This window comes from Chinchilla lanigera, unplaced genomic scaffold (genome assembly GCF_000276665.1).
Source record: "Chinchilla lanigera isolate Chin_1 unplaced genomic scaffold, ChiLan1.0 scaffold00018, whole genome shotgun sequence".
NCBI lineage: Eukaryota > Metazoa > Chordata > Mammalia > Rodentia > Chinchillidae > Chinchilla > Chinchilla lanigera.
In genome coordinates, this window is record NW_004955419.1 from 10,190,359 (window position 1) to 10,210,474 (window position 20,116).

At 39.9% G+C, this 20,116-nt stretch overlaps 1 protein-coding gene across 1 annotated transcript; it reads right to left on the reverse strand.

Annotated features, from left to right (window-relative positions):
* Window positions 1-578: 578 nt before the first annotated feature.
* On the reverse strand, window positions 579-11,538 carry Tlr4 (toll-like receptor 4). Its single transcript, XM_005382606.2, is given in 4 exon segments — window positions 579-811; window positions 813-3,021; window positions 7,044-7,210; window positions 11,064-11,538. Coding segments are annotated over 4 exon segments (2,514 nt in total). The 5' UTR covers window positions 11,157-11,538; the 3' UTR covers window positions 579-766.
* Between the last annotated feature and the right edge of the window lie 8,578 nt (window positions 11,539-20,116).

The following is a 20,116-nucleotide window of genomic DNA, read 5'->3' on the forward strand; positions in this document are numbered from 1 at the left end:
TCCCATACTCTTCTAAGGTAGGAAAAACAACACATGGCATGGTTCCTGTTATGGTTTGTGTCTGCATGTGTCCCCTCAAAGCCACAGGCAGTCATGGGGTGGGGTTCTAGAATTGTGATTGATTCATGGTCCAATGCTGGAATTATGAATGTGAGTGCTACACTTGCCCTCGGACAGGTAGTTTGCATAGAATGTAAGGGAGGGAAAGAGGCTTGCTCTTCTAGCTGCTGCGCCTCTGTTTTGCTCTTATTGCCTTTGCTCTCGTCAGCCACCATGAATGGTTGCCCTCTGCCATGTGCCACTCTACCTTGGATCCAGCTGATTAGGGACTGAAACATCCACAAACTGTAAGCTAAATAAACCTTTCCTTCCTTGTTTTTGGGCATCAGGTATTTTGTCTCAGCAACGAGAGGAAAGTAACCATGACAGTTCCCATTCAAATGGCTCCAGAAAACAGCAACACTCTTTTCTACACTTCCTAGAACTGAACCTCTTACTTCTCCTTCAATTTGATGGAGTAAGAGTTGAATTGACCGTCTCAGTCATGACTGAGCTGGCTGAAACACATTTGAAAGGTCTGGAATTTCAGTACAGTATTTATTTCACCCCACACTGCCAGCTTCATAAGACTAGCAGTCATGTGTATCTTGTGTACCCCTGAATCACTGGCCCAGAGATCATCTCTGCCATGCTGTAGTTCTGTTAATGGAACTAATATTGGCTCTAGCTGGGCAAGAAATGTCTCTGGAGACTTTTCCCCCTCAAGTCAAAGCTGTTGTTTCTTGCTGGTTGTTTTCTGCATCTGCTGTTCCTTCTGGACTCCGTGGTTTTCCATCCATCAGGGCTTTTCTGAGTCGTCTCCAGAAGATGTGCTGCCCCAGGATGTTGTCTTCCCACTCCAAGTAAGTGTTCCTGCTGAGGAGGCGGTACAGCTCGACCTGCTGCCGGAGCAGGGACTTCTCCAACTTCTGCAGGACAATGAAGATGATGCCAGCATGGCTGCTGAGAAACTGCCAGGTCTGAGCAATCTCATATTCAAAGACACACCATCGGCTCTGGATAAAGTGCCGAGACACCACCACAATAACCTTCCGGCTTTTGTGGAAACCCTCCTGGATGATGTTGGCAGCAATGGCCACACCAGGAATAAAGTCTCTGTAGTGAAGACAGAGCCGAAAGGGGGGCACCCCTTCTTCCAAGTTCTTTACCAACTCATTCCTCACCCAGTCCTCATCTTGGCTTGAGTAGATGACAAAGGCATCATAGGTGTTTTCACCTCGGCCATACTTTTTGCAGCCAGCAAGAAGCATGAGGTGAAAATAGAACTTGTACACCAGAAATGCTATAACAGATACCACAAGAACACTGACCACTGTCACAATGATGACGATTTTGTTTATCTGACAGGTAGCATTCCTGAAACTCAGCACCAGCATACCCCGCATGTCAGGAGGCATAGCACATTCCAATTGTTTGGCTTCCACCAAGAGCTGCCTCTGGTCCTTAATCCACTGCAGGAAACTCTGGTATTTACAAGAACAATCAAAAGGGTTCTGAGTAAGATTCAAGGTAGTTAGATGGCTTGGGAAATACTGCAGTTCTTGCCCTTCAGAAGACTCTATTTTATTGAAACTGCAATCTAGAATCTGGAGTGCTTGCAGAGGGTTAAAAGAAAGTACATCCAATAAAACAAAGTTGTTGTGACTCATATTCAGGAACTGAAGCCTGAGGAGTGTGTCAAATACTCCTGGGGACACATGTTCCAGTTGACACTTTGAAAGGTCCAAGAAGGTCAAGTTAGTCAGGTCTGTGAAGACAGCTGAAAGGGAGTTGTCCTTGAAAGAATTGCCAGCCATTTTTAAGACCTGGAGACTGACCAAACCACTAAAGATGCCATGGAAGGCAACCTGGGTGTGGGTGTAGGACATGTCAAGATAAAGGAGTTTGCTGAGTGATAAGAATGCTGAAAATTGACTTGCCTGTTTCAAAGTAGAATGCTGAAAATCCAGATGTTCTAGCAGTTCTAAACCTATGAAGTTTACACTCATGGTTATAACATCATTGAAGCTTAGATCTAAATACTTCAGACTGGTTGTTCCAAAAACACTCTGAGAACAACAACTCTTGAAACTCATGCCATTTCTACTGAGATCTAGGAACTCAAGGTTTTTCAGTTCAAACTCTGCAAAACTAGTCGCACCTCTGTTGGTAGTGAAAATATACCTTTTGAGAGATGGGAGAGCCAAGGTGGGAAATTGGTTAACTTTACTCTTTACCAACTTTAAAGATTGCCACTTTATGTCTCTAGGAAGGCCTTCTAGGCTATTTAAATACAAATTTGCCAGAGACACTGCAGAAACATTTACCAAACATTTAAAGAAACCATTAGTATCTTCTGGAAAGTCATCTAAAAATGCCAACCTGAATTCTGCAATGGTCAAGTTGCACAGTCCTTCCAGAGCAGACTTGTCAAACTCTTCCACACACCTTTCATTTTTAAATTCTCCTAGAACCAGCTGCTGGACTTCTAAACCAGCCAGACCTTGAATACATTGTTTCATTACATGTGTGCTATTAAAATTACTTCTCAAAGTCAATCCTCCAAGCTTCACTTTGTTAAAAGCACCAGGTTGAATAAAAGCAATTGGGTTTAAAGACAGGTCTAAAGAGAGATTGGATTTGTCATGTAGAACATATAGGTCGTCACAATGTATATTTTGAATCTTGTTATTGGAAAGGTCCAAGTACTCCAAGTTGGTCAGGTTAGAAAAATATTCAGGTAACTTGAAGGAATGGATGAAATTGTGAGCCACATTAAGCTCCTTCAAGGTTCTGAGATGTCCAATTGGGAAGTCCTCTAGAGAAGAAAGATTTATCTCCACAGCCACCAGCTTCTGTAAACGGAATAGTTCAGAAAAAGCCCCTGGTGCTAAATTCTGGATTGGGTTTCCCGTCAATATCAAGGTAGAGAGGTAGTTCAAGCCCCAGTATGCATCATCTTCAATTGTTTGAATTTCACACCTATAGGGACAAAAAATACAGAGCATATAATATTTCTGCTGAATAAAAATTCAAAATAGAAAGGCAATCATAGTCACCCAGTTTTTGATACAGATGTGGTATCCTATATAATTGTACATGACAAAGACAAGCAAGACAGATAATGGTTATGTGAACAAACATGAAGCTCCAAAGGTTCAGTATTATCATACTGACTGCAATGGTAAATCCTTATATCACACTAAGCACACATGCTAAGCAGAGACTGCAAATCTCTCAGAAGAAAAATCAATTAAAGGTCAATAATTAGGGCATGTGAAGATTGAACAGCTGATAGAGTATGTAACAGTCTTAAATCAAGTTTAGTCATTTTGCGCCCGATATAATTTTGATTATACATGTGATCAGTACAGATGATACGAATAGTTGTTAGCTGTTAGCCATGTAAATGACTGGAGAACGTCAATTTGAAAGATGAACAAATATGAAGATATTTAAAAGATACAGAAAGATAAATGTAAATAATTACACACTGGTGGCATGGCTACCCTTGATTGTGCACAAGGCTCTGCACATATGACAGATATTTGAAAGTTGTTATCACAGGTAATTGTTAATAACAGGTAATAAGAATGAGTTTTGTGGAAGGAAAAGGAAGTGTCCTAGGACACTTTGATCAACAGAACTGACCCAGACTAGAGAATATTTAAGTTGCCATTTGTATACGTAAACATCAGTAAGAATAAAGCAAAGGTGAAGTGAACAGGTCATCCACAAACTACAAGCAACCATGATGCACAGAGGAACCACACAGAACCACAGCATCTGTGGCTGGAATGCAGAAAGTGAGCTGGAAGGGCGTAAGAGAGGGCAGTGAAGGATGTCTCAGGCAAGCAGGAGATTCCAAGCAGATACAGGATTTAGATTATAGCCCAAGAAAAATAGAAGCTATGTTATATACAATGGAGACATTCCATAGGCTGGGATCTTATTCAGCCAACAACACACAGCAAGTTCATTACAAACTGCTGTTAGCACTAGAGGTGCACAAGTTACAGCTCACAAAGGGTTGTAGGGCTTCACAAAGCCCATTCAGTGCTTCGCATCCTTCCTGTACCCTCAGGAGGTTCCTGGGTAATGACAGCATTTCAGTCCAAGCTTTTGCTACTTACTGATAACTGGCTAGAGAGTGGTAGGTGTGATACAAAGAACACGGGAAGTGGGAACAAGACAGCTGGGTTTTGGTGTTCCTGGTGTCCTCTCTTACTGTCTGAACTTTGGAAACCCTTTTGCTCTCTGGGTTCAAAGGCAGCTGGGATGAGGCACTAACCTGGATGATTTCTAAAGTTCCTTCTTTTAAATAGATAATTCCATAGCCCATAATCTTGTGTATATATCGCTTTATACATGAGGCAGGACAGCAAGAATCTTGTTGTGTTTCTATCTCCTTGCAGACAGTTCCTCACTTTAGAAAACAGTGTTAAAACAAAAAGAACATTATACTCAGAAGGAAAAGTTATAAATTTGAGTCTCTGGTCTGCTGAAACAAGCAGTGTGAATGTACATAAGTAACTTAGACTCTTCAAGCCTCAGTCTCCTCATCTATAAAATAAATAAACACACACACACGACACATGGATATGGGAAATGCTGCACTGATAGACGTCTTTCTTAATACATAAACACTACATGAACAGGCAAAAGATGTGGGTTGTGGTCTGGCCTATCCTTGCCCTAATTCAGAATCTCCTGTGTGCTAACCAGAGAGGAAAGTGACCTTTTAAGCACATATTTAAGGCTGCTAAGGAAAGTTCCTTGAGTATATGGTAAATGAAAGATAAGTTACAAGGAAATACTTCTTGTTTTAAGAAAAGGAGGAGTCTGAGCTCTCTGTACTTTGAGTTCTTGATGAAATTCTCTCTTGATAAACTAAGATTTAGAATCTAATGAAATGAGATAGTAATATTTTACACATATGAAATAATTTTATAGAGTGTTTAATATATATACAACATGGTAATATTCATTAACACATTTAACTATCCAGGATCAATTCCTTGCTTCACGTTTAACAGATATGAAAACTGAGTTTTGGGGAGATGAAATGGCACACCTAGGATCACATGGCTGTAAATGTTTTAGAACTTGACTGGGGTTTCTTGATCCCCAAACAGTTCTGTACTATATGCCACTAGCTTTAAAATGACCCACTCTCACTTTATTATCCTCTAACAATGTTATTGCTTGTGTCTAGATGCCTCCCCGAGCCTCATACACTCATAGGTGGGGCTTTTCAGAAATGGCTGTTTCTAGGGTGTGTGATGCAGGGATTAAATTGTGTGATGCTAGGAATAAATTATGTGATGCTGGGATTAAGGGTGCAGACTAAATTAGCCCATTGACTGGTTAAGTATAGTTCTGGGTGTGGGTAATGCAAAGGCCCATTCTGGGTGTGGATGGCTCAACCCAAAATATGGGCAGCGAGAAGGTATAGATAGGAGAGGCTTCTGCCTCACTTCTGCAGCTTTGCTGCAGCTTCTTTGCTACTTTGCTGCATTGCTGCCTTCTGCCTGCCATGAAATTTCTCTCCTCTGCTATGCCCCTCTGCTATGCTACGTTGCCTGGAAACCAGCCTATTATGAACTGACACTTCTACAAACTGTGAGCTACAATAAACTTTTCCTCCTGTACATTTGAGGGTCAGGTATTTTGTCTCAGCAGTGAGAAAAATAACTAAGACAACCAGTATCCCACTTGGAATATGAAACATTAATTAGCTGCTTTTCTCTCTACAAAAATCTTCCTACAGACAACTTTCATACTATGGCCCTATCAAAAAATTGTGTAATGAATACCATATATGAAATATTTCTGTATTTCCTATAAAACATTATAATGAATATGGCCCATTATCTGCTTCAAATTTATGAGGTCCATCAAGATGAAACTTATTTAAGATTCAACCCCCCCAAATGATAATAATTTCATCTTCTCCAATGAATGATATACTTCTCTGCATCAGAAAATAATTTAGTCCTGTTCCTAATTCATAGCTGATATTTTTCCTTTGATTCTGACGTCATTTTTCTGGGTTACTTGTTTCTTTCCATTCCCTAGCCCCTGCCTCACTTTCAGTATTTTGAGACATCTGAATCCCAGTCAGTTCTCAAAATCTCTCCTGACCACCCCATATAGAGGCCTTTCTTGTAAACTACATAGTTTGTCACCTCCAGCCACATACTTTATTATCTATGGTCATAAATCACCACCCTTATCTAGCTTCAAAATCTAAACTGTCATAATTTGTTGAATATTTATTATGTGGCCAGCAACATCGCCAGAATTTTAACATGTTAACTCTTTTAAGAGGCTTTACCCCCCGGAATAACAGGGCTGCATCATATGCCACTGGAGTTTTGTTTCCTAGCAGAGTATACAACATACAGCAAATGGTCATAAATATCTGCTGATGCAAATGTTTATGTCAATACAGTGGCACCTTGGTTCACAAACTTAATTCTTTCTACAATTCTGGTTGGAAAGCAAATCAAATTTCCCTATAAGGTCAACATTAAACCTAACCATTGAATTTAATTTGGTTCATGATCAATTTGGTTTGTGATCAGAATCATGGAAAGAATTAAGTTCATGAACCAAGGTACTACTGTATTCTCTTCTGACTTAAAAAAAAAAAATCCAGGGGCTGGGGATTTAGCTCAGCGGCAAAGCGCCTGCCTGGCAAGCGCAACGTCGTGAGTTCGGTTCCCGGTACCAGAGAAAAACAAAAAAACAAAACAAAACAAAACAAATCCAGTTGCAGATTACTCTTAGAAACTATCTCACCCAGTTGCTTATTTCACAGATGAAGAAATTGAGACCCAGAGAATGAAGGTCACTTGTCCAAGGTTGTAAAACTAGTAAGACATCTGTTGACAAAATGAATAAATTTGAGGTGCCACCAACCAGGCTTTCTGACCAAAGAATGAAATGATAGAACTATAAACATCTCACTTTGTTCAGCATGTAAAGATCTCATTCATTACCTGGATAAATCCAGCACCTGTAGTTCTGGAAAACGGGAGAAGCTATGGCTGGCTAAGAACATCAGGGGATTAAAGCTCAGGTCCAGGTTCTTGGCTGAGGAGGGGATGCTGCTGGGGATTTTGTAGAGATTCCGCTCCATGCACTCATATGTAATGTTGGGAACCACCTGCAAGGATCATATATTAGACATCACATCTGTGTGTGCTCCTACCCCTCCTCTCTTAAACCAGAGATGAGGGTGGTCATTCCTTCTGGAACATGTACATCACTCAGTCAACCTTCTTTCCTCCACCCACTTAGCCATTCATTCATTCATTTAGCCATTCACTCAATATGTACACAATGTCTTGCTGTACATAGGAACGGAAAAGCGCCTGTATCCATTCACTGTTCTAACCTCTGACTGCAACAGTGGTAACATTCAGTGAAAACCAATGCAAACAGGAGGTAACAGGCTCTGAAATTTGAAAGCCTTAAGCTTCATGCTACATTTTTTGTGTAATTTGGGGCAAAGTCTTAACAAGAAACTTTGGTGAACCCCATTTATCATGTGTAAAATACAGATAATAAAATATTTAGTATCATTCTAATCCCCCCCCCACTGTATACAGCCATAAGGCAACTACCGATCAAGATGTTCAAAGACTGATTTTGATAATTTAGCAGAGTGATGCAGAAATGAGGGGCCATCTTTGAAGTGTATGGACTCTAGTGGTGGAAAACAAATAAATAAGGTAAAGCACTCTATGCCAGGTTGGTTTGTGTTCTGGTTTCTTTCCTAATTTCCCGCACTCTCCGTAAGCCTTATTCTGTAAACTTCTATCGAATATCAGAATTCTCCGTTTTCTTTCCACAAAATTCCTTGACTAAGTCAGCTAGTTTTGGTTTTCTGTTGTTTAAAAGTAACAGAATCTCCTTCAAGAATTAAATGGGAAAAGGTAAAGCACTTATATCAAAGTTTACTCCAATGTAACTGATGAATAAATGTTCACATTAATTATTACTATTACTCCTTCACTCTAAGTCAGTGTATTTCTTTATGTTATATGCTTTAATTTAATCTGAAAAGCAACCTTTTAAAGATGAAGAAAATATAAATTCAGAGAGATGCAGTATTACACATGGGTACAAAAACTTATACACACAGTTCTTCACTTCATGGCCCTGTATGTTTAAATATTACCCATTATAGGAGCCTTGAAGCCACTACTGTCTAACAGAGAACCTTGCTAGGCACTATTCTCTTTCCATCTTTTATTTTCCTTCACAGTTATATCATCAGTCAACATTACACTGCCTATGTGCTTGTTTCTTTATTGTTGTTTGTTTTTTTTTTTTTTTTTGGTTTTGGTTTTTCTCCGGTACCGGGAACCGAACTCACAACCTTGCGCTTGCCAGGCAAGCGCTTTGCCGCTGAGCTAGATCCCCAGCCCCTGCTTTGATTGTTTCTTAAATATTGTTCATTTTCTGGAGTAGAGTGCAAGCTTTGATGGTTTACTGCTGCTTCATCTCTGTATTCAGAATGGTGCCTGGAAAATGGTCATTTATCAATAATCACTTGTTGGAAAATAAATGAAAAACATTGAGTACTTGATTTTCCAGAGATCTGCTTAAGCCCAAGTGGTATGCACTTTTTGCTAAGCAATCTGGGCAATAATACAAAGACAACCCTGATATGGTTCCCAACTTCAGTGAGTTCAGCGTCTATCTGGCTAATATAGAAACAGAATAATCACTATCTAAAACATCCATAAATCAGGTTTGGAAAATATGTTCTGCAGCTTAGAGAAAGTAGAGATTAATTGTGGATTCAGACAAGATTCACTAAAATGGGTTTTCAAAGATAAGTAAGATTCATATACATAAAAAAGGGGAAAAAATGGTATTGCATAAAAGAGAACTGGGTAACAAGGAAAGGATGGGAAACTAACTCAGATTCCCTCAAGGGGAATTTTAAACAAAAACGGTGGTTGTAGAGAACTCTGTGGGGCAATTGAGGGAGACAGCTCTGAAGAAAAGACTTGTTAGCAAGGTCTAAATGAAGTAAGTCATTCAGTCACTAAGATGACAAGACTGTACCCTCCAGTATGGCAACCATGAGCCACAGACATCTACTGAGCACAAGGAACATGGCCATTATCATTACAGAAGCGCAGTAAAAGTGAAATATATACGTGTGTAAGAATGTATAATAAGAGAAAATATCTTCTTAATAATATATATTATATATAGTATCATATATACTGTACACATACATATACAGTAATACCTAATTCATGAATACTTCTGTTTGCAAACCATTTGGTTCTCACACAAAAACATTCTGCAAAATTTTGCTCTCATTCCCAAACTCCATACTGGAGGACAAACACAACCACAGCCGTCTTCCCCACACAAACACAAACATACCCATCTTCCCCTACACTGGAAAACAAATTAAGTTCTTAAACCAAAACAGCACTTGTTTCTTTTTACTTTTTCAATATGGCTACTAGAAACTGTAAAACTGCACAGTGGCTCACATGATATCACAGCTGGACAGCACTAATTTAGGAGAAAAGGACAGATGGACTCTGAGCACAGGAAACAGTGCAAAGGCCCTATGGTAGGAAACTACCCTAATAGGTATGGAGAGTTATTAAAAGTGTTTCAGGAGAGTAATTTGTTATATCCAAGCATCTGGAAAGACAACATTTAAACAACAAACAGAAGTGCGCAGACTGGGATTGTCATGGGTAAATTAAATCAGGAGATAAGTCACTCCTCAGGAATCCAGGCCAAGGGAGCTGAGGCCTTACCGAAGGCAGCCCTGGGGGATGGGCAGGGACCGAAGGCTTTGGGAAAGCCAGAATAGGGTATGCAGAGAAACTGAAGTCAGGGATCCTGGGTTTTTATCCCCATTCAAGGTTCTATCCTTATTAACATAAGAGTAGAAGGGACACAGACAGGAAGACAAGGGCTCTGGGCAGGAAATTGGGAGAGGGTAGTGCTTTGAGATAACAAATAAGTCTTTGTTACCTATTACAGTACACTATTTCCTCCCAGGTCCTCAGCTTTACTTTCCTTGAGTTTCTGGCCCTGTTTCATGCTGAATCATTTTTTTGGTTATTCACTTCTCCCACGGAGTACGTGCAGTAGTAAAATGAGAGAGATTAATCATGAGTGACATTACTTGCCAACTGGTTGCTGTTTCACAAAGAAGGCAACAATTGTAAGAGCTGACCTCCTTCTGTACCCTTCACCCATTTATTTTTTCTTTCTCTATTTCCTTCTCTAGTTCTTTGTCTCTCTCTTTTTTTTCCTGCTCTTGATTTTTTTCATCTTCTGGACTAAATTATGTGACCCTACATAGAAATCTGAAACTCACTTAGAAGTTGCTTTCTCTTGAGACCAAAAGAGCCAGGTGTAGTACATGCCTGTAATCCTAGCAGTCAGGAAAACTGAGGCAAGAAGACTGCAAATTCAAGCTCAACCTATTAAGACACTGTCTCCAAAAATAAAAAAGAAAGGGCCTGAGGATGTAGCTCAGGGCAAAAGGTCCTGGGTTCAGTCCCCAGTACTAAAAAGCAAAGAAAAACAAAACCACCTTCATCCCGAGATTGAAAGGCACCCAATGACTAAGCGGGGTGTATAAACCACAAGTACAAAGGCATCACACTGAAGCAGCCTTTCTAAATCTGTCTAGTGAATTCTTACTATAAGTATCTCATAAGTGTAAAAACCAGTCCCAAACAGGCTGAGTAAGCTCCTCACCGTCAATACAGACAAAACAATGAGTTCAAGCCAGTCTAACTAATCTAAAGCCCCTCCTAGCATTCAAAAGTCCTAAGCAGGACAAAACACCATTGGCTGCCTGCTAATGCCCCGTTAACAATGAGCTATGTGGCTTCTCAAGTCTTGGTCATTTAACTCCTTCTTGTAAAAGAAACTATCCAGAGCACACTAGCAAGTTCTGGGCAGGGAGCAGTTTTCAGATGCAAAGGGAAGCTCCCAGGAGATGAGCCCCCCGGACCACGTACCTCCACGCAGGGCTCCCAGCCTTCAGGTCTCACGCAGGCGAGGAAAGCCATGGCTGGGATCAGAGTCCCAGCCAGGCGCCACGGAGGCGTCATCCTGGCATTTTCTGTGAGCAGCAGTGGTCGTGGGAAAGCATGCCTGCCTGCCTGCCTCTGTAAAACACCTGAGAGAGCAGAGTCCTGCGGCTCTGGGCCCTTCCCTCCTGTGAGTGCCCCAAGGCAGCTACTGAATTCAAAGCAGCTGGGGGAGAGGGCTAAGAGGAAGCGAAAGTGCCAACCTTAGCTTCCTGGAGTTTCGTTTTTCTACTACTTGTCCCCTGCCGCAGGAGGGGAAGTTCGAAGAAGTAAACCTCTTACTGACCAGTAGTGGCTGGAGCAGCAAGAAGAGGAAGTTGGCATTCATCCCAGGAAGTCATCTGACCTCGCTTTGGTGAATTTAGGAAAATTATCAGACCTCTTTTAAAAAGCTGGCTTAACTACCTGGAACTGCAGTGGGTTTCAAATTTTGTTTCAGTGGTGGAAATTACTGTTTGTACTGCTTAACTAAGGCCGCCAAGGAACTATAGAAAACACCCCAGGCTGGGTGATTTAAATGATAGAAGTCAGGAGGCGTGTCTGTGTTCCAGTCTCTCTCCCTCTCCCTGTTTCTGTTCCTCTCACTTCCTCTCCCGCTCCTACTTCTTCTGCTCCTTTCCCCTGCCCCGCCTCCTCCTGTTTGTTTGTTTCCCAGGACCTTAACACTGAGCTACACAACTAGACTATTCTTTATTTTTATTTTACTCTATTTTTTTTATTTTGAGACAGGTTCTCTCTAACTTGCTCAGATTGAGTTTGAAATTGTAATCCTTCTGTCTCAGCCACCTAGAGTGCTGGGAGTACAGGCATGTACCAGGCTGGGCTAGGCCCTTTTTAAGAAGAGAAGATTTAGATACCCATAATCCAAGCACTCTGAGACGCTCAAGCAGGACAATGAAAAGTTCAAACCCAGTCTGGGTAACTTAGTGGTTTAGTGAGATGCAGTCTCAAAATTTAAAAAAAATAAAATAAAAATAAAAATAAAGTGGTGAAGGCCTGGTCAAAAGTTAAATACATACGTAAATAAAAGGTCACTAGCCATATTATGTTAGGATCTACCCATATAGCTTCATTTGACCTAAGTCTCTCTGTCAAAGGCCCAATCTCCAAATATAGTCATCATGTGAAGTACTGGGGTTTAGGACTTCAATGCACCAGTTTTTAAGAAAGGTATACAATACAATTCACTATGAAACTGATTAAAAATAAAGCGCAACACAACTAGAAAAGGATATAAATATAGAGACATGTTTGGGATTCAAAACCAAATACTAAAGTTCAACTCCAGGCTGGAGGGACTCAAGATACTTAAATTACTAAGCCTTAATTTCTGACCTGTAAAACTGGAAACAGTTTTTAATTGTAGTAGAAACTCATATTCATATAATTTATAAAATAAAGCCAGGCAATGGTAGTCAAATTACACAAACTATCAAGCCTTCATTTTCTGGTCTTTGAAATGAAGATAATTATATTTTCCTTGTGTGATTGAATTAAGATAATTTACAGAAATGTCTAGTGTGGTGTATAGCTTATCATTACATTTCATAAACGGTAGCTATCATGATTCTATTAAGTATGTGGTTGTAGTCGAGTGATAATATTGTTGTAGGACTAACTGAGCTAGCTTTTGTAAAGTTTTAGGACAGTATCTGGAAAGAAACCAGAGCAATATGTTTCTGTTACATAAAAACAGTTGAAAGTAGGATATTATTTTTGTAGTGTGCTCCATAGTTTCACCAATATGTAATATCCAGCTGGCATCTCAAATCCAGCAAGTAGGAGCCCAGATGACAGGGCATCATGTCATAAAACACTGAGTGCAGCTCCTTGCAGATTTCTTCAACCCACCAGCACAATGGAGCTAACTATAGAGCCCCTAAGGGAACCTTTGCTTGAGGACGAATGGAGGCTACTCCTGTGAAGATCTTAGAACGCAGCCTGGCACAGAGGAAGTGCTCAGTAAAGTTGGAGCTCTCTGGGAACTTAATGGTATTTCACTCTCTTACAGACATCCAAGACGGAATTCTCTGTGAGTTTACCTCTCTGATTTTCTCATTTCTCACGTTACACATCTATTAACTCTATTTTCTATATAAGTTGCTTCTGTACCTACAGTTGGGCTGTATCATCATAAAGCCATCATTAGTTGAAAATACTGTAAATCAAAAAATGCATGTAATACACCTAACCTACCAAATATCATAGGTCAGCAACATAGTAGAATGTCAAGCAGAGGTTGTATACCCTCACGATTGTATGGCTGAGTAGGAGCTGCATGCAGCTTGCTGCTGCTGTCCAGCCTTGCAAGAGAGAATAAGGGGTGAGCAAAACCTCTGGTGAGTGTTTAAATTTAAAGACAAATGATTACAGTGAAAGACTCATTGCCATTAATGCTCCTCAAAATACTCTCCCTTGCTTTGAACACAAGTATTCCATTGTTCTGGCCACTTCCTGAAGCAGTGTTGGAAATTCTCTTTTATGTCTTTACAAAGTGTTATAAAAAATCCAACAGGAAAGCAAACTTGTAAAAACATTATGGGGTGTTCTAAAAGCACCTTATTCACTGTGTAACTTCTGCCTTTGGAAGGGAAGCATTTTTGAATAGATTCACAGCATCTAGGCAGCCATAATGGTGCAATTAAAGACATTCCAAAAAAGGACTTCTAGAACTGCTTCAGAAAGTGAGAAGAATGGGACAAGGGTACTTGAAGTAAAGGAGGGCATTTTGAAGGGGATGAGCAGCAGTGTGTTTATTACTGTAATATATTTTTAAAAATTTAAACACACAACTTTTTTTTAAATCAGATGACAACCTACCCCACTGCATATAGCTAACCTGGGAGAAGATTAAAATTAACAGTCCCATCCGTGTTCTCCCTGATGGGAAGAGACTGGCCCTCCCAGGACAGTTAGCTCTTGGAGATACGACTCACCCTGGACCACACCTTCAGTGTGCAGATTTACTAACCCAAGCTGGCTCAGAAATACCTCTTCTGTCTGGCTCATAAATACACTCAAAGAAATGGCTTGGGCTTGTGATTTCCCCCTTGTTCCTTCTACCATCTGACTTACCATGGTGTTTCCCCAGATGGCCACCTGCAGGATGTGACATGCCCCTGAGTCTTTAAAGCTCTGAGTAGCAATCTGTCTTTTCAGTGGCAATTTGTTTCCTGATCTGTGGGGCTCACCATACAGGAAAAGAAAGAAATTCTCTCAAGTCCTACAAATGGAAAATATAAAGTTATTCTAAAATGTCAGTCCACATTTCTATTGGAATTACCATGACATGTATGCCTTCGCTTAGAGTAGTGCAATAAATACACTGTCTAGATTTTACAGAGTTCAGACTCATATGTTCAAAGCTCTCAACTCTTCTAATGTGTCTCTAATTCTGCAGTCAAAGCCATCTTTCTTTTTTGTTTGTTTTTGTTTTTCTTCCGGTACCAGGAATCGAACTCACAACCTTACACTTGCCAAACAGGCGCTTGGCCACTGAGCTAAATCTCCAGCCCCAAAGCCATCTTTCTAAATGACAAATAGAAGTACCTCATGCCATGTTGGTATTGTCCTAAGGCTGTCTATGGCCTGGAACTCAAGGCTCTTTGACTATTCTCCCATGCAGCCACACACACCCTAAGAAGGAAAATAAAAGGCATGGGTATTATTCCAGGCAAGATGTAATTAGATCCCCTCACTAGAACACCGTGCATAAATGAAGAGAGTAATATAAGTATATAACACACATATTCTCTTGCTTTTTCCGTCATTGTAAAGGAAACTCTTTGGTAGTTAAAATGAAACCTAAGCCTAAAAGAACAGTCCAAGAAGATACTATAGGCTCTACTTCATAAAATATCAATGCATGCATTTTATAGAGGTCTTCTTAGTGAACTTTCCTATCTATGACTCATGGTGCTTGTTGAGATGTTTCATTTTTATGGAAAAACTAATGGGATTAATACATTATCGTACACTGAGCTTTTTCAAAGGTATCTCAGCTCTGTGTGCATATTCCAGAGCACAGACATGTCAAATATAAAAAAAGAAACAGTATTCCCTTTAGTTATCAAGTCTTATTTGATTACTTTGATGGACTTATCATTGCAGTGTCACGAGAAGGTCAGTATGTCATCATCATGAGCCTGTAATTTCCACTACAATAAAATAATCACTACACCTGTAGCACAGAAGCAGGGGGAGCCACTTGGTTCTCCGCACCCTTCAAGTCGAACAAATTCAGCTCAGGATCCATAATCACTCAGTCAATGAAAAAAATCTCCTCTTTGCCAGAGACTTGGAAGAAGTATCTGACACTTTTTGAACATATTGTATATTTAATAAGACATGAAAATAGGACACAACTGGCCAGTTAAATTAAGCTAATTATGATACCTACCTCCAAATTTCAGTGACATAGGACGATAAAAGTTTGTTTCTTTCTCATCAAATGCTCTCTGAAGATAACTGTGATTGGAAATAGGGTGGGAATGATTTGGGGATCCACCACCCTTCTCTGTCATGATGCTGCCCTTTCCAATATGCAGCCTCTAAGTTTGCCGCAGGTGGGAAAACAGCAGAGGAGCCACCAGATACTCAAGTATTTGTGCTGCATAGTCTCTGTCATGCATTATCTCCTTTATCATTTCACTGAGCAGAACTAGTCCCAAGACCACATCTCCATCTGTTTCCATCTCTGTCTTTTGCACACCAACACACATACACACACACACAATCACTGCTGGGCCCTACTTCTCATCAGTAATGCTATACTATAGAAGGAAACCCTAAAACTTTATCAGTGAGCTATCTATACCACAATCTCATAACTTTTATTTTCCAGTTCAGAGTGTTAACAGCAAATCATAAGAATGAGCAATCAAAGCTTAGTCTGGGTCACAGAAGGAAGGCCTCCTTTCCTTAACATATCTCAGGCCTGAATCTGGTTCCATCCAACTAGCTAATATTTCCAACCTTCACATTTTTTCACATTTTAACACCCCTCCAATCAGGATGTGTTTCATACTTGACAATGCACTATAGTTATAACTGGCAGGTTTTAAAATTTTTAGTGGCAGATAAACCATCACCTTCTGATCAATGGCCTATTATAATCAATGAAAAATAGTTTTTCTAAGAGGGAAAACTAGGCTCTGTTTAAGTAAAGGAAATAAACCATTAAACAGAGAAAAAGAGATCTGTTTCCTCAGGATGCTTTAGAATATTTATGATTCTAATGTATATTTTCTATCTACTTCAGTAGATAGAATACTTCATGTTTCCCAATATTTTGTCCCATGGAATTCTTTTTTAACCTTGGACACCCATTTCCAAGCCAATATCCATTTATGTGCTGTGATCCAACACTTCTGTGATATGTAAGTCCTTATATTCACAATCTGTATTTATTAACACATGTGCAGACTCCTCAGATAGGCATTGTCACTGGCTCCTTTATGTTCACATAGCAACTGTGTGTCATGCTCAAGAGAGAAAGATCCTCTCCCTTTCCCACTATGCTTTCAACTAAGCAGCAACGAAACCTGGGCATTTTCTGCATGCTGTGACATACTCCATGTTGTGGTCTCTATCTACTTGTGCCTACAAAGCCTCATGCAGTCATAGGTGAGACATTTTGGAAGTGACTGGATCTAGAGTATGTGACACTGGCATTAAGGGTATGAGTCATTGTGCGATCCTGGGATTAAGGATGCTTCACCCTGGGTGTGAGTGCTACCCACCTTAATCGTATGGAATGGTATATTCCTGGATGGAATATAAGGCAAAGAAAGAAGGCCGCTGCTATTACTTGCTGCTACTCCTTGTCTTCTGCTTCCTCCTGTCCACTCTGAAATGCTGCTCTGCCATGCTATCCTGCCTTGGATCCAACCAGTTATGGACTGCAACCTCTATGAACTGTGAGCCAAGATAAATCTTTCCTACTTTAACTTAAGGTGCTGGATATTTTGTCTCAGCAATGAGAAAAGTAACTGAGCCTCTCCATGCACATCACAGTGCCCAATACCTTGAAAAAATTTAAGGCTCATTCAAAGCATCAATTATTATGATAATAAATTGGAAAATAATAGGGATTGACTGGAGTCTAACTTCATATAGAGGCTAAGAAGATACATGTGAGGACAGACTGTGTCTGTTACTTCCATCCTTCTAGCCCTACTAACTATTTGTGACCCATATACAATAAGTGCTCCAGAAGCTTTAAATGGATGAGTACATAAAGCTGATCATAGTAGTTCATACCTGTAATTCAATACTCTAGGAGGCTGAAGCAAGAAGATTGTAAGTTGAAGCCCAGCTGATGATGAAATACTTTGACCAGGTAGCTGAGGCAATCCTGGGCTAGACAGTACGTCACAATACAGTGCATCACTCTGAAGAGAACATGCTTGTGTAAGTGAGGCTTCTGTGACTTCTGCCTCAGGAAGGAAGGGGTGAGGGTGAGGGCGAGGGCATGAGTAAACAGTATTGTTTGTCAAGTACTTGACTAATTCTGAAAGTGCTTCTCATTTTCTGCTACCTTTCACAGTCAAGGAATGCAGTAACCTGGGCGTGATCCAACTCCGAAAGGATGGGCAAATATGCATGTGTGGAAAGTATGTAGCCTGGTGATGGCTTTCCTTGAGGACCAGACAATATAATTCAATCCATACAGAGTCCAAATATGTATGTAAAAATCCGAGTAACTTCCTTCATGGAATTAACTTACTTCATGGCCTTCCGCAGCTCCCTGGCTTTATCCTAACCTTTGTGAGAGAGCTACTGATGAGCTCAACCTTCCACTATAGAACTTGCATTTCCTTTGTTTGAGTCCATTTGATATTGCCATTAACATATCTTACAGACAAGGGGAATTATAAAGAACAGAAGCCCATAACATCTCACATTTCTGGAGGTTTCAAATCCAGGGTCCATATCTGATGAAGATCTTTATGCCGGCAGAGTCCTAAAGGATCCAGGACATCACATAGCAAGGTATATCATGCATCATACGTGTGTGATTTTTCTCATTTCTCTTCCTTTTATATAACATCTGGATTCAATCATAGGAGCTCAATCTTAATGACTTTTATAATAACTGTGTCTCAAAAGCCCCCATCTATAAACTTCAGAGTTGGATTAGGATTCCACTCTCTCAGCAGTGAACACTGTGGACTGAGTTGCAACACATAAGGCCTTGAGGAGCACCCTCACATCATGCTGAAACTATAACCATTCCTCCTGTGCTCTCTCCCACCCCATAGGTCCTTTAGCATGCTGTTAAAGTCTAGACATGTTATTAACCATAGATTTCAATATGCACTGTTAATCATTCTCTGCTTGGTTTGGTAGTGGTGATGGGCAGGGAGAGTGAAAATCTATAAATCCTAAAATGAGGTTGATACAAAACCTTATAGAATGACTACCAGTGGTCGAGGGGAGAAAAATAAAAGTAAACTATTAAGTGGGGCACTGGTAAAGGTGAAATAGTTTTGACCAATTATTTTGTATTTTATGCTTATACAAGCACCTGTTTCATTTCTTGCTTTGAATAAAATCTAAAAACAGGGGCATCCTTCTTGGTGTCTTAGTAGTTTAAAGATTCAGGGGAAATATATATATATATATATATGAGCAAAAAAGAGAACAAATGAAAGGAAATGAAATTAAAAGATTGGAAGTGACATGGTGGGGAAAGAGGATTATACTTGGAGTAACAAGAAAATATGTTTTACATACCAAACATAAACATATTACTATCTTGCATTTTTAATCCTTGTCAAAGGGTCTGTGCTTGCTCATACAGCTCCTTAGAGCTCAGCATAGGGAACCGATTAGAATAAATGTTTCCCAAAATACCACATAAAGGAATAACCCCAATGATTTAATCTTGAGTAATATCTGAAATGCATGAACTGTGCATCAGACTGGGAGTCTGATTCTTATCCTTGCTCTATCACTTGCTACCTATGTGACTTCAAACGAGTCACTTAAATGTGTACTTCTTAGTTTCCTTACTTGTATTATGCTTGATGTGATGAAAAAAATGAGTAATAGACACTAAAACTATAATACCTTTAAAACATATTATTTTCACTCACATTAACGTCTTGATGATGAGCTCTCATTGCTTGTATAAGGGTAGCATACAATGGGTCTTCTAATCGCAGCTTTTCCAGATTGCTTTCCTAGTATGTTACATCTTTTAGTTAGTTGGAGATTTCCTTGATTTAAGAATCTGCAAAGCAAACAACTAGTAGAATCCTGTTTCTTTGTATGTTGGAGTTTAATTTCTATCATCAGTTCTAATCACTAAATGAACATATGCTGCTTTTACTAGGGTATTTTGGTTTAGATCTAAAAGACCCCTGAAAAATATCATGCATCCAGAGGTTGGAGTTTCAGCAGGTGATCAAATTATGAGGGCTTTAAATTTATCAGTGGATTGATCCATTCATAAGATAATAGCTTTCTGGCATTCTTTAGAGGTAATGGAAAGTGGGTCACAGGCGTGCGGTCCTGGGGCTGTATCTTGCCATTACTTCCTTCCACTCTTGCTATCCTATCCTCTGTGCCTCCTGGCTCCTAGAAAATAAGCAACTTCCTTCCACTACACCCTTCCTCCACCCTACCTCTGCCTGGTCACGTGTCAAAAAAGCAATGGAGCCAGTTGACCATGGACTGAGACCACTTTATTTCTCTAGTTTGTTTTTCTCAGGCATTGCATTCCAACAGCAAAAAACTGACTAACACACAAGGACACTAATATTAAGAATGGAAAGGAGTCAGTGACTTAGGGTATTTGGGCAAGAAATTGTCCTGTAAGGCTATGGTTTATCTTAAAGTAAATCTCTTCCTCACAGTATTCTCTGATTTCCCCCTACACATCACCTATAGCCATTCCCACGTATTCAAACCAGATCAAGGTGATCTTGCTTTATTTTAAATTTATTGTCTTGGTCTCATTATGTACAGATCTACAT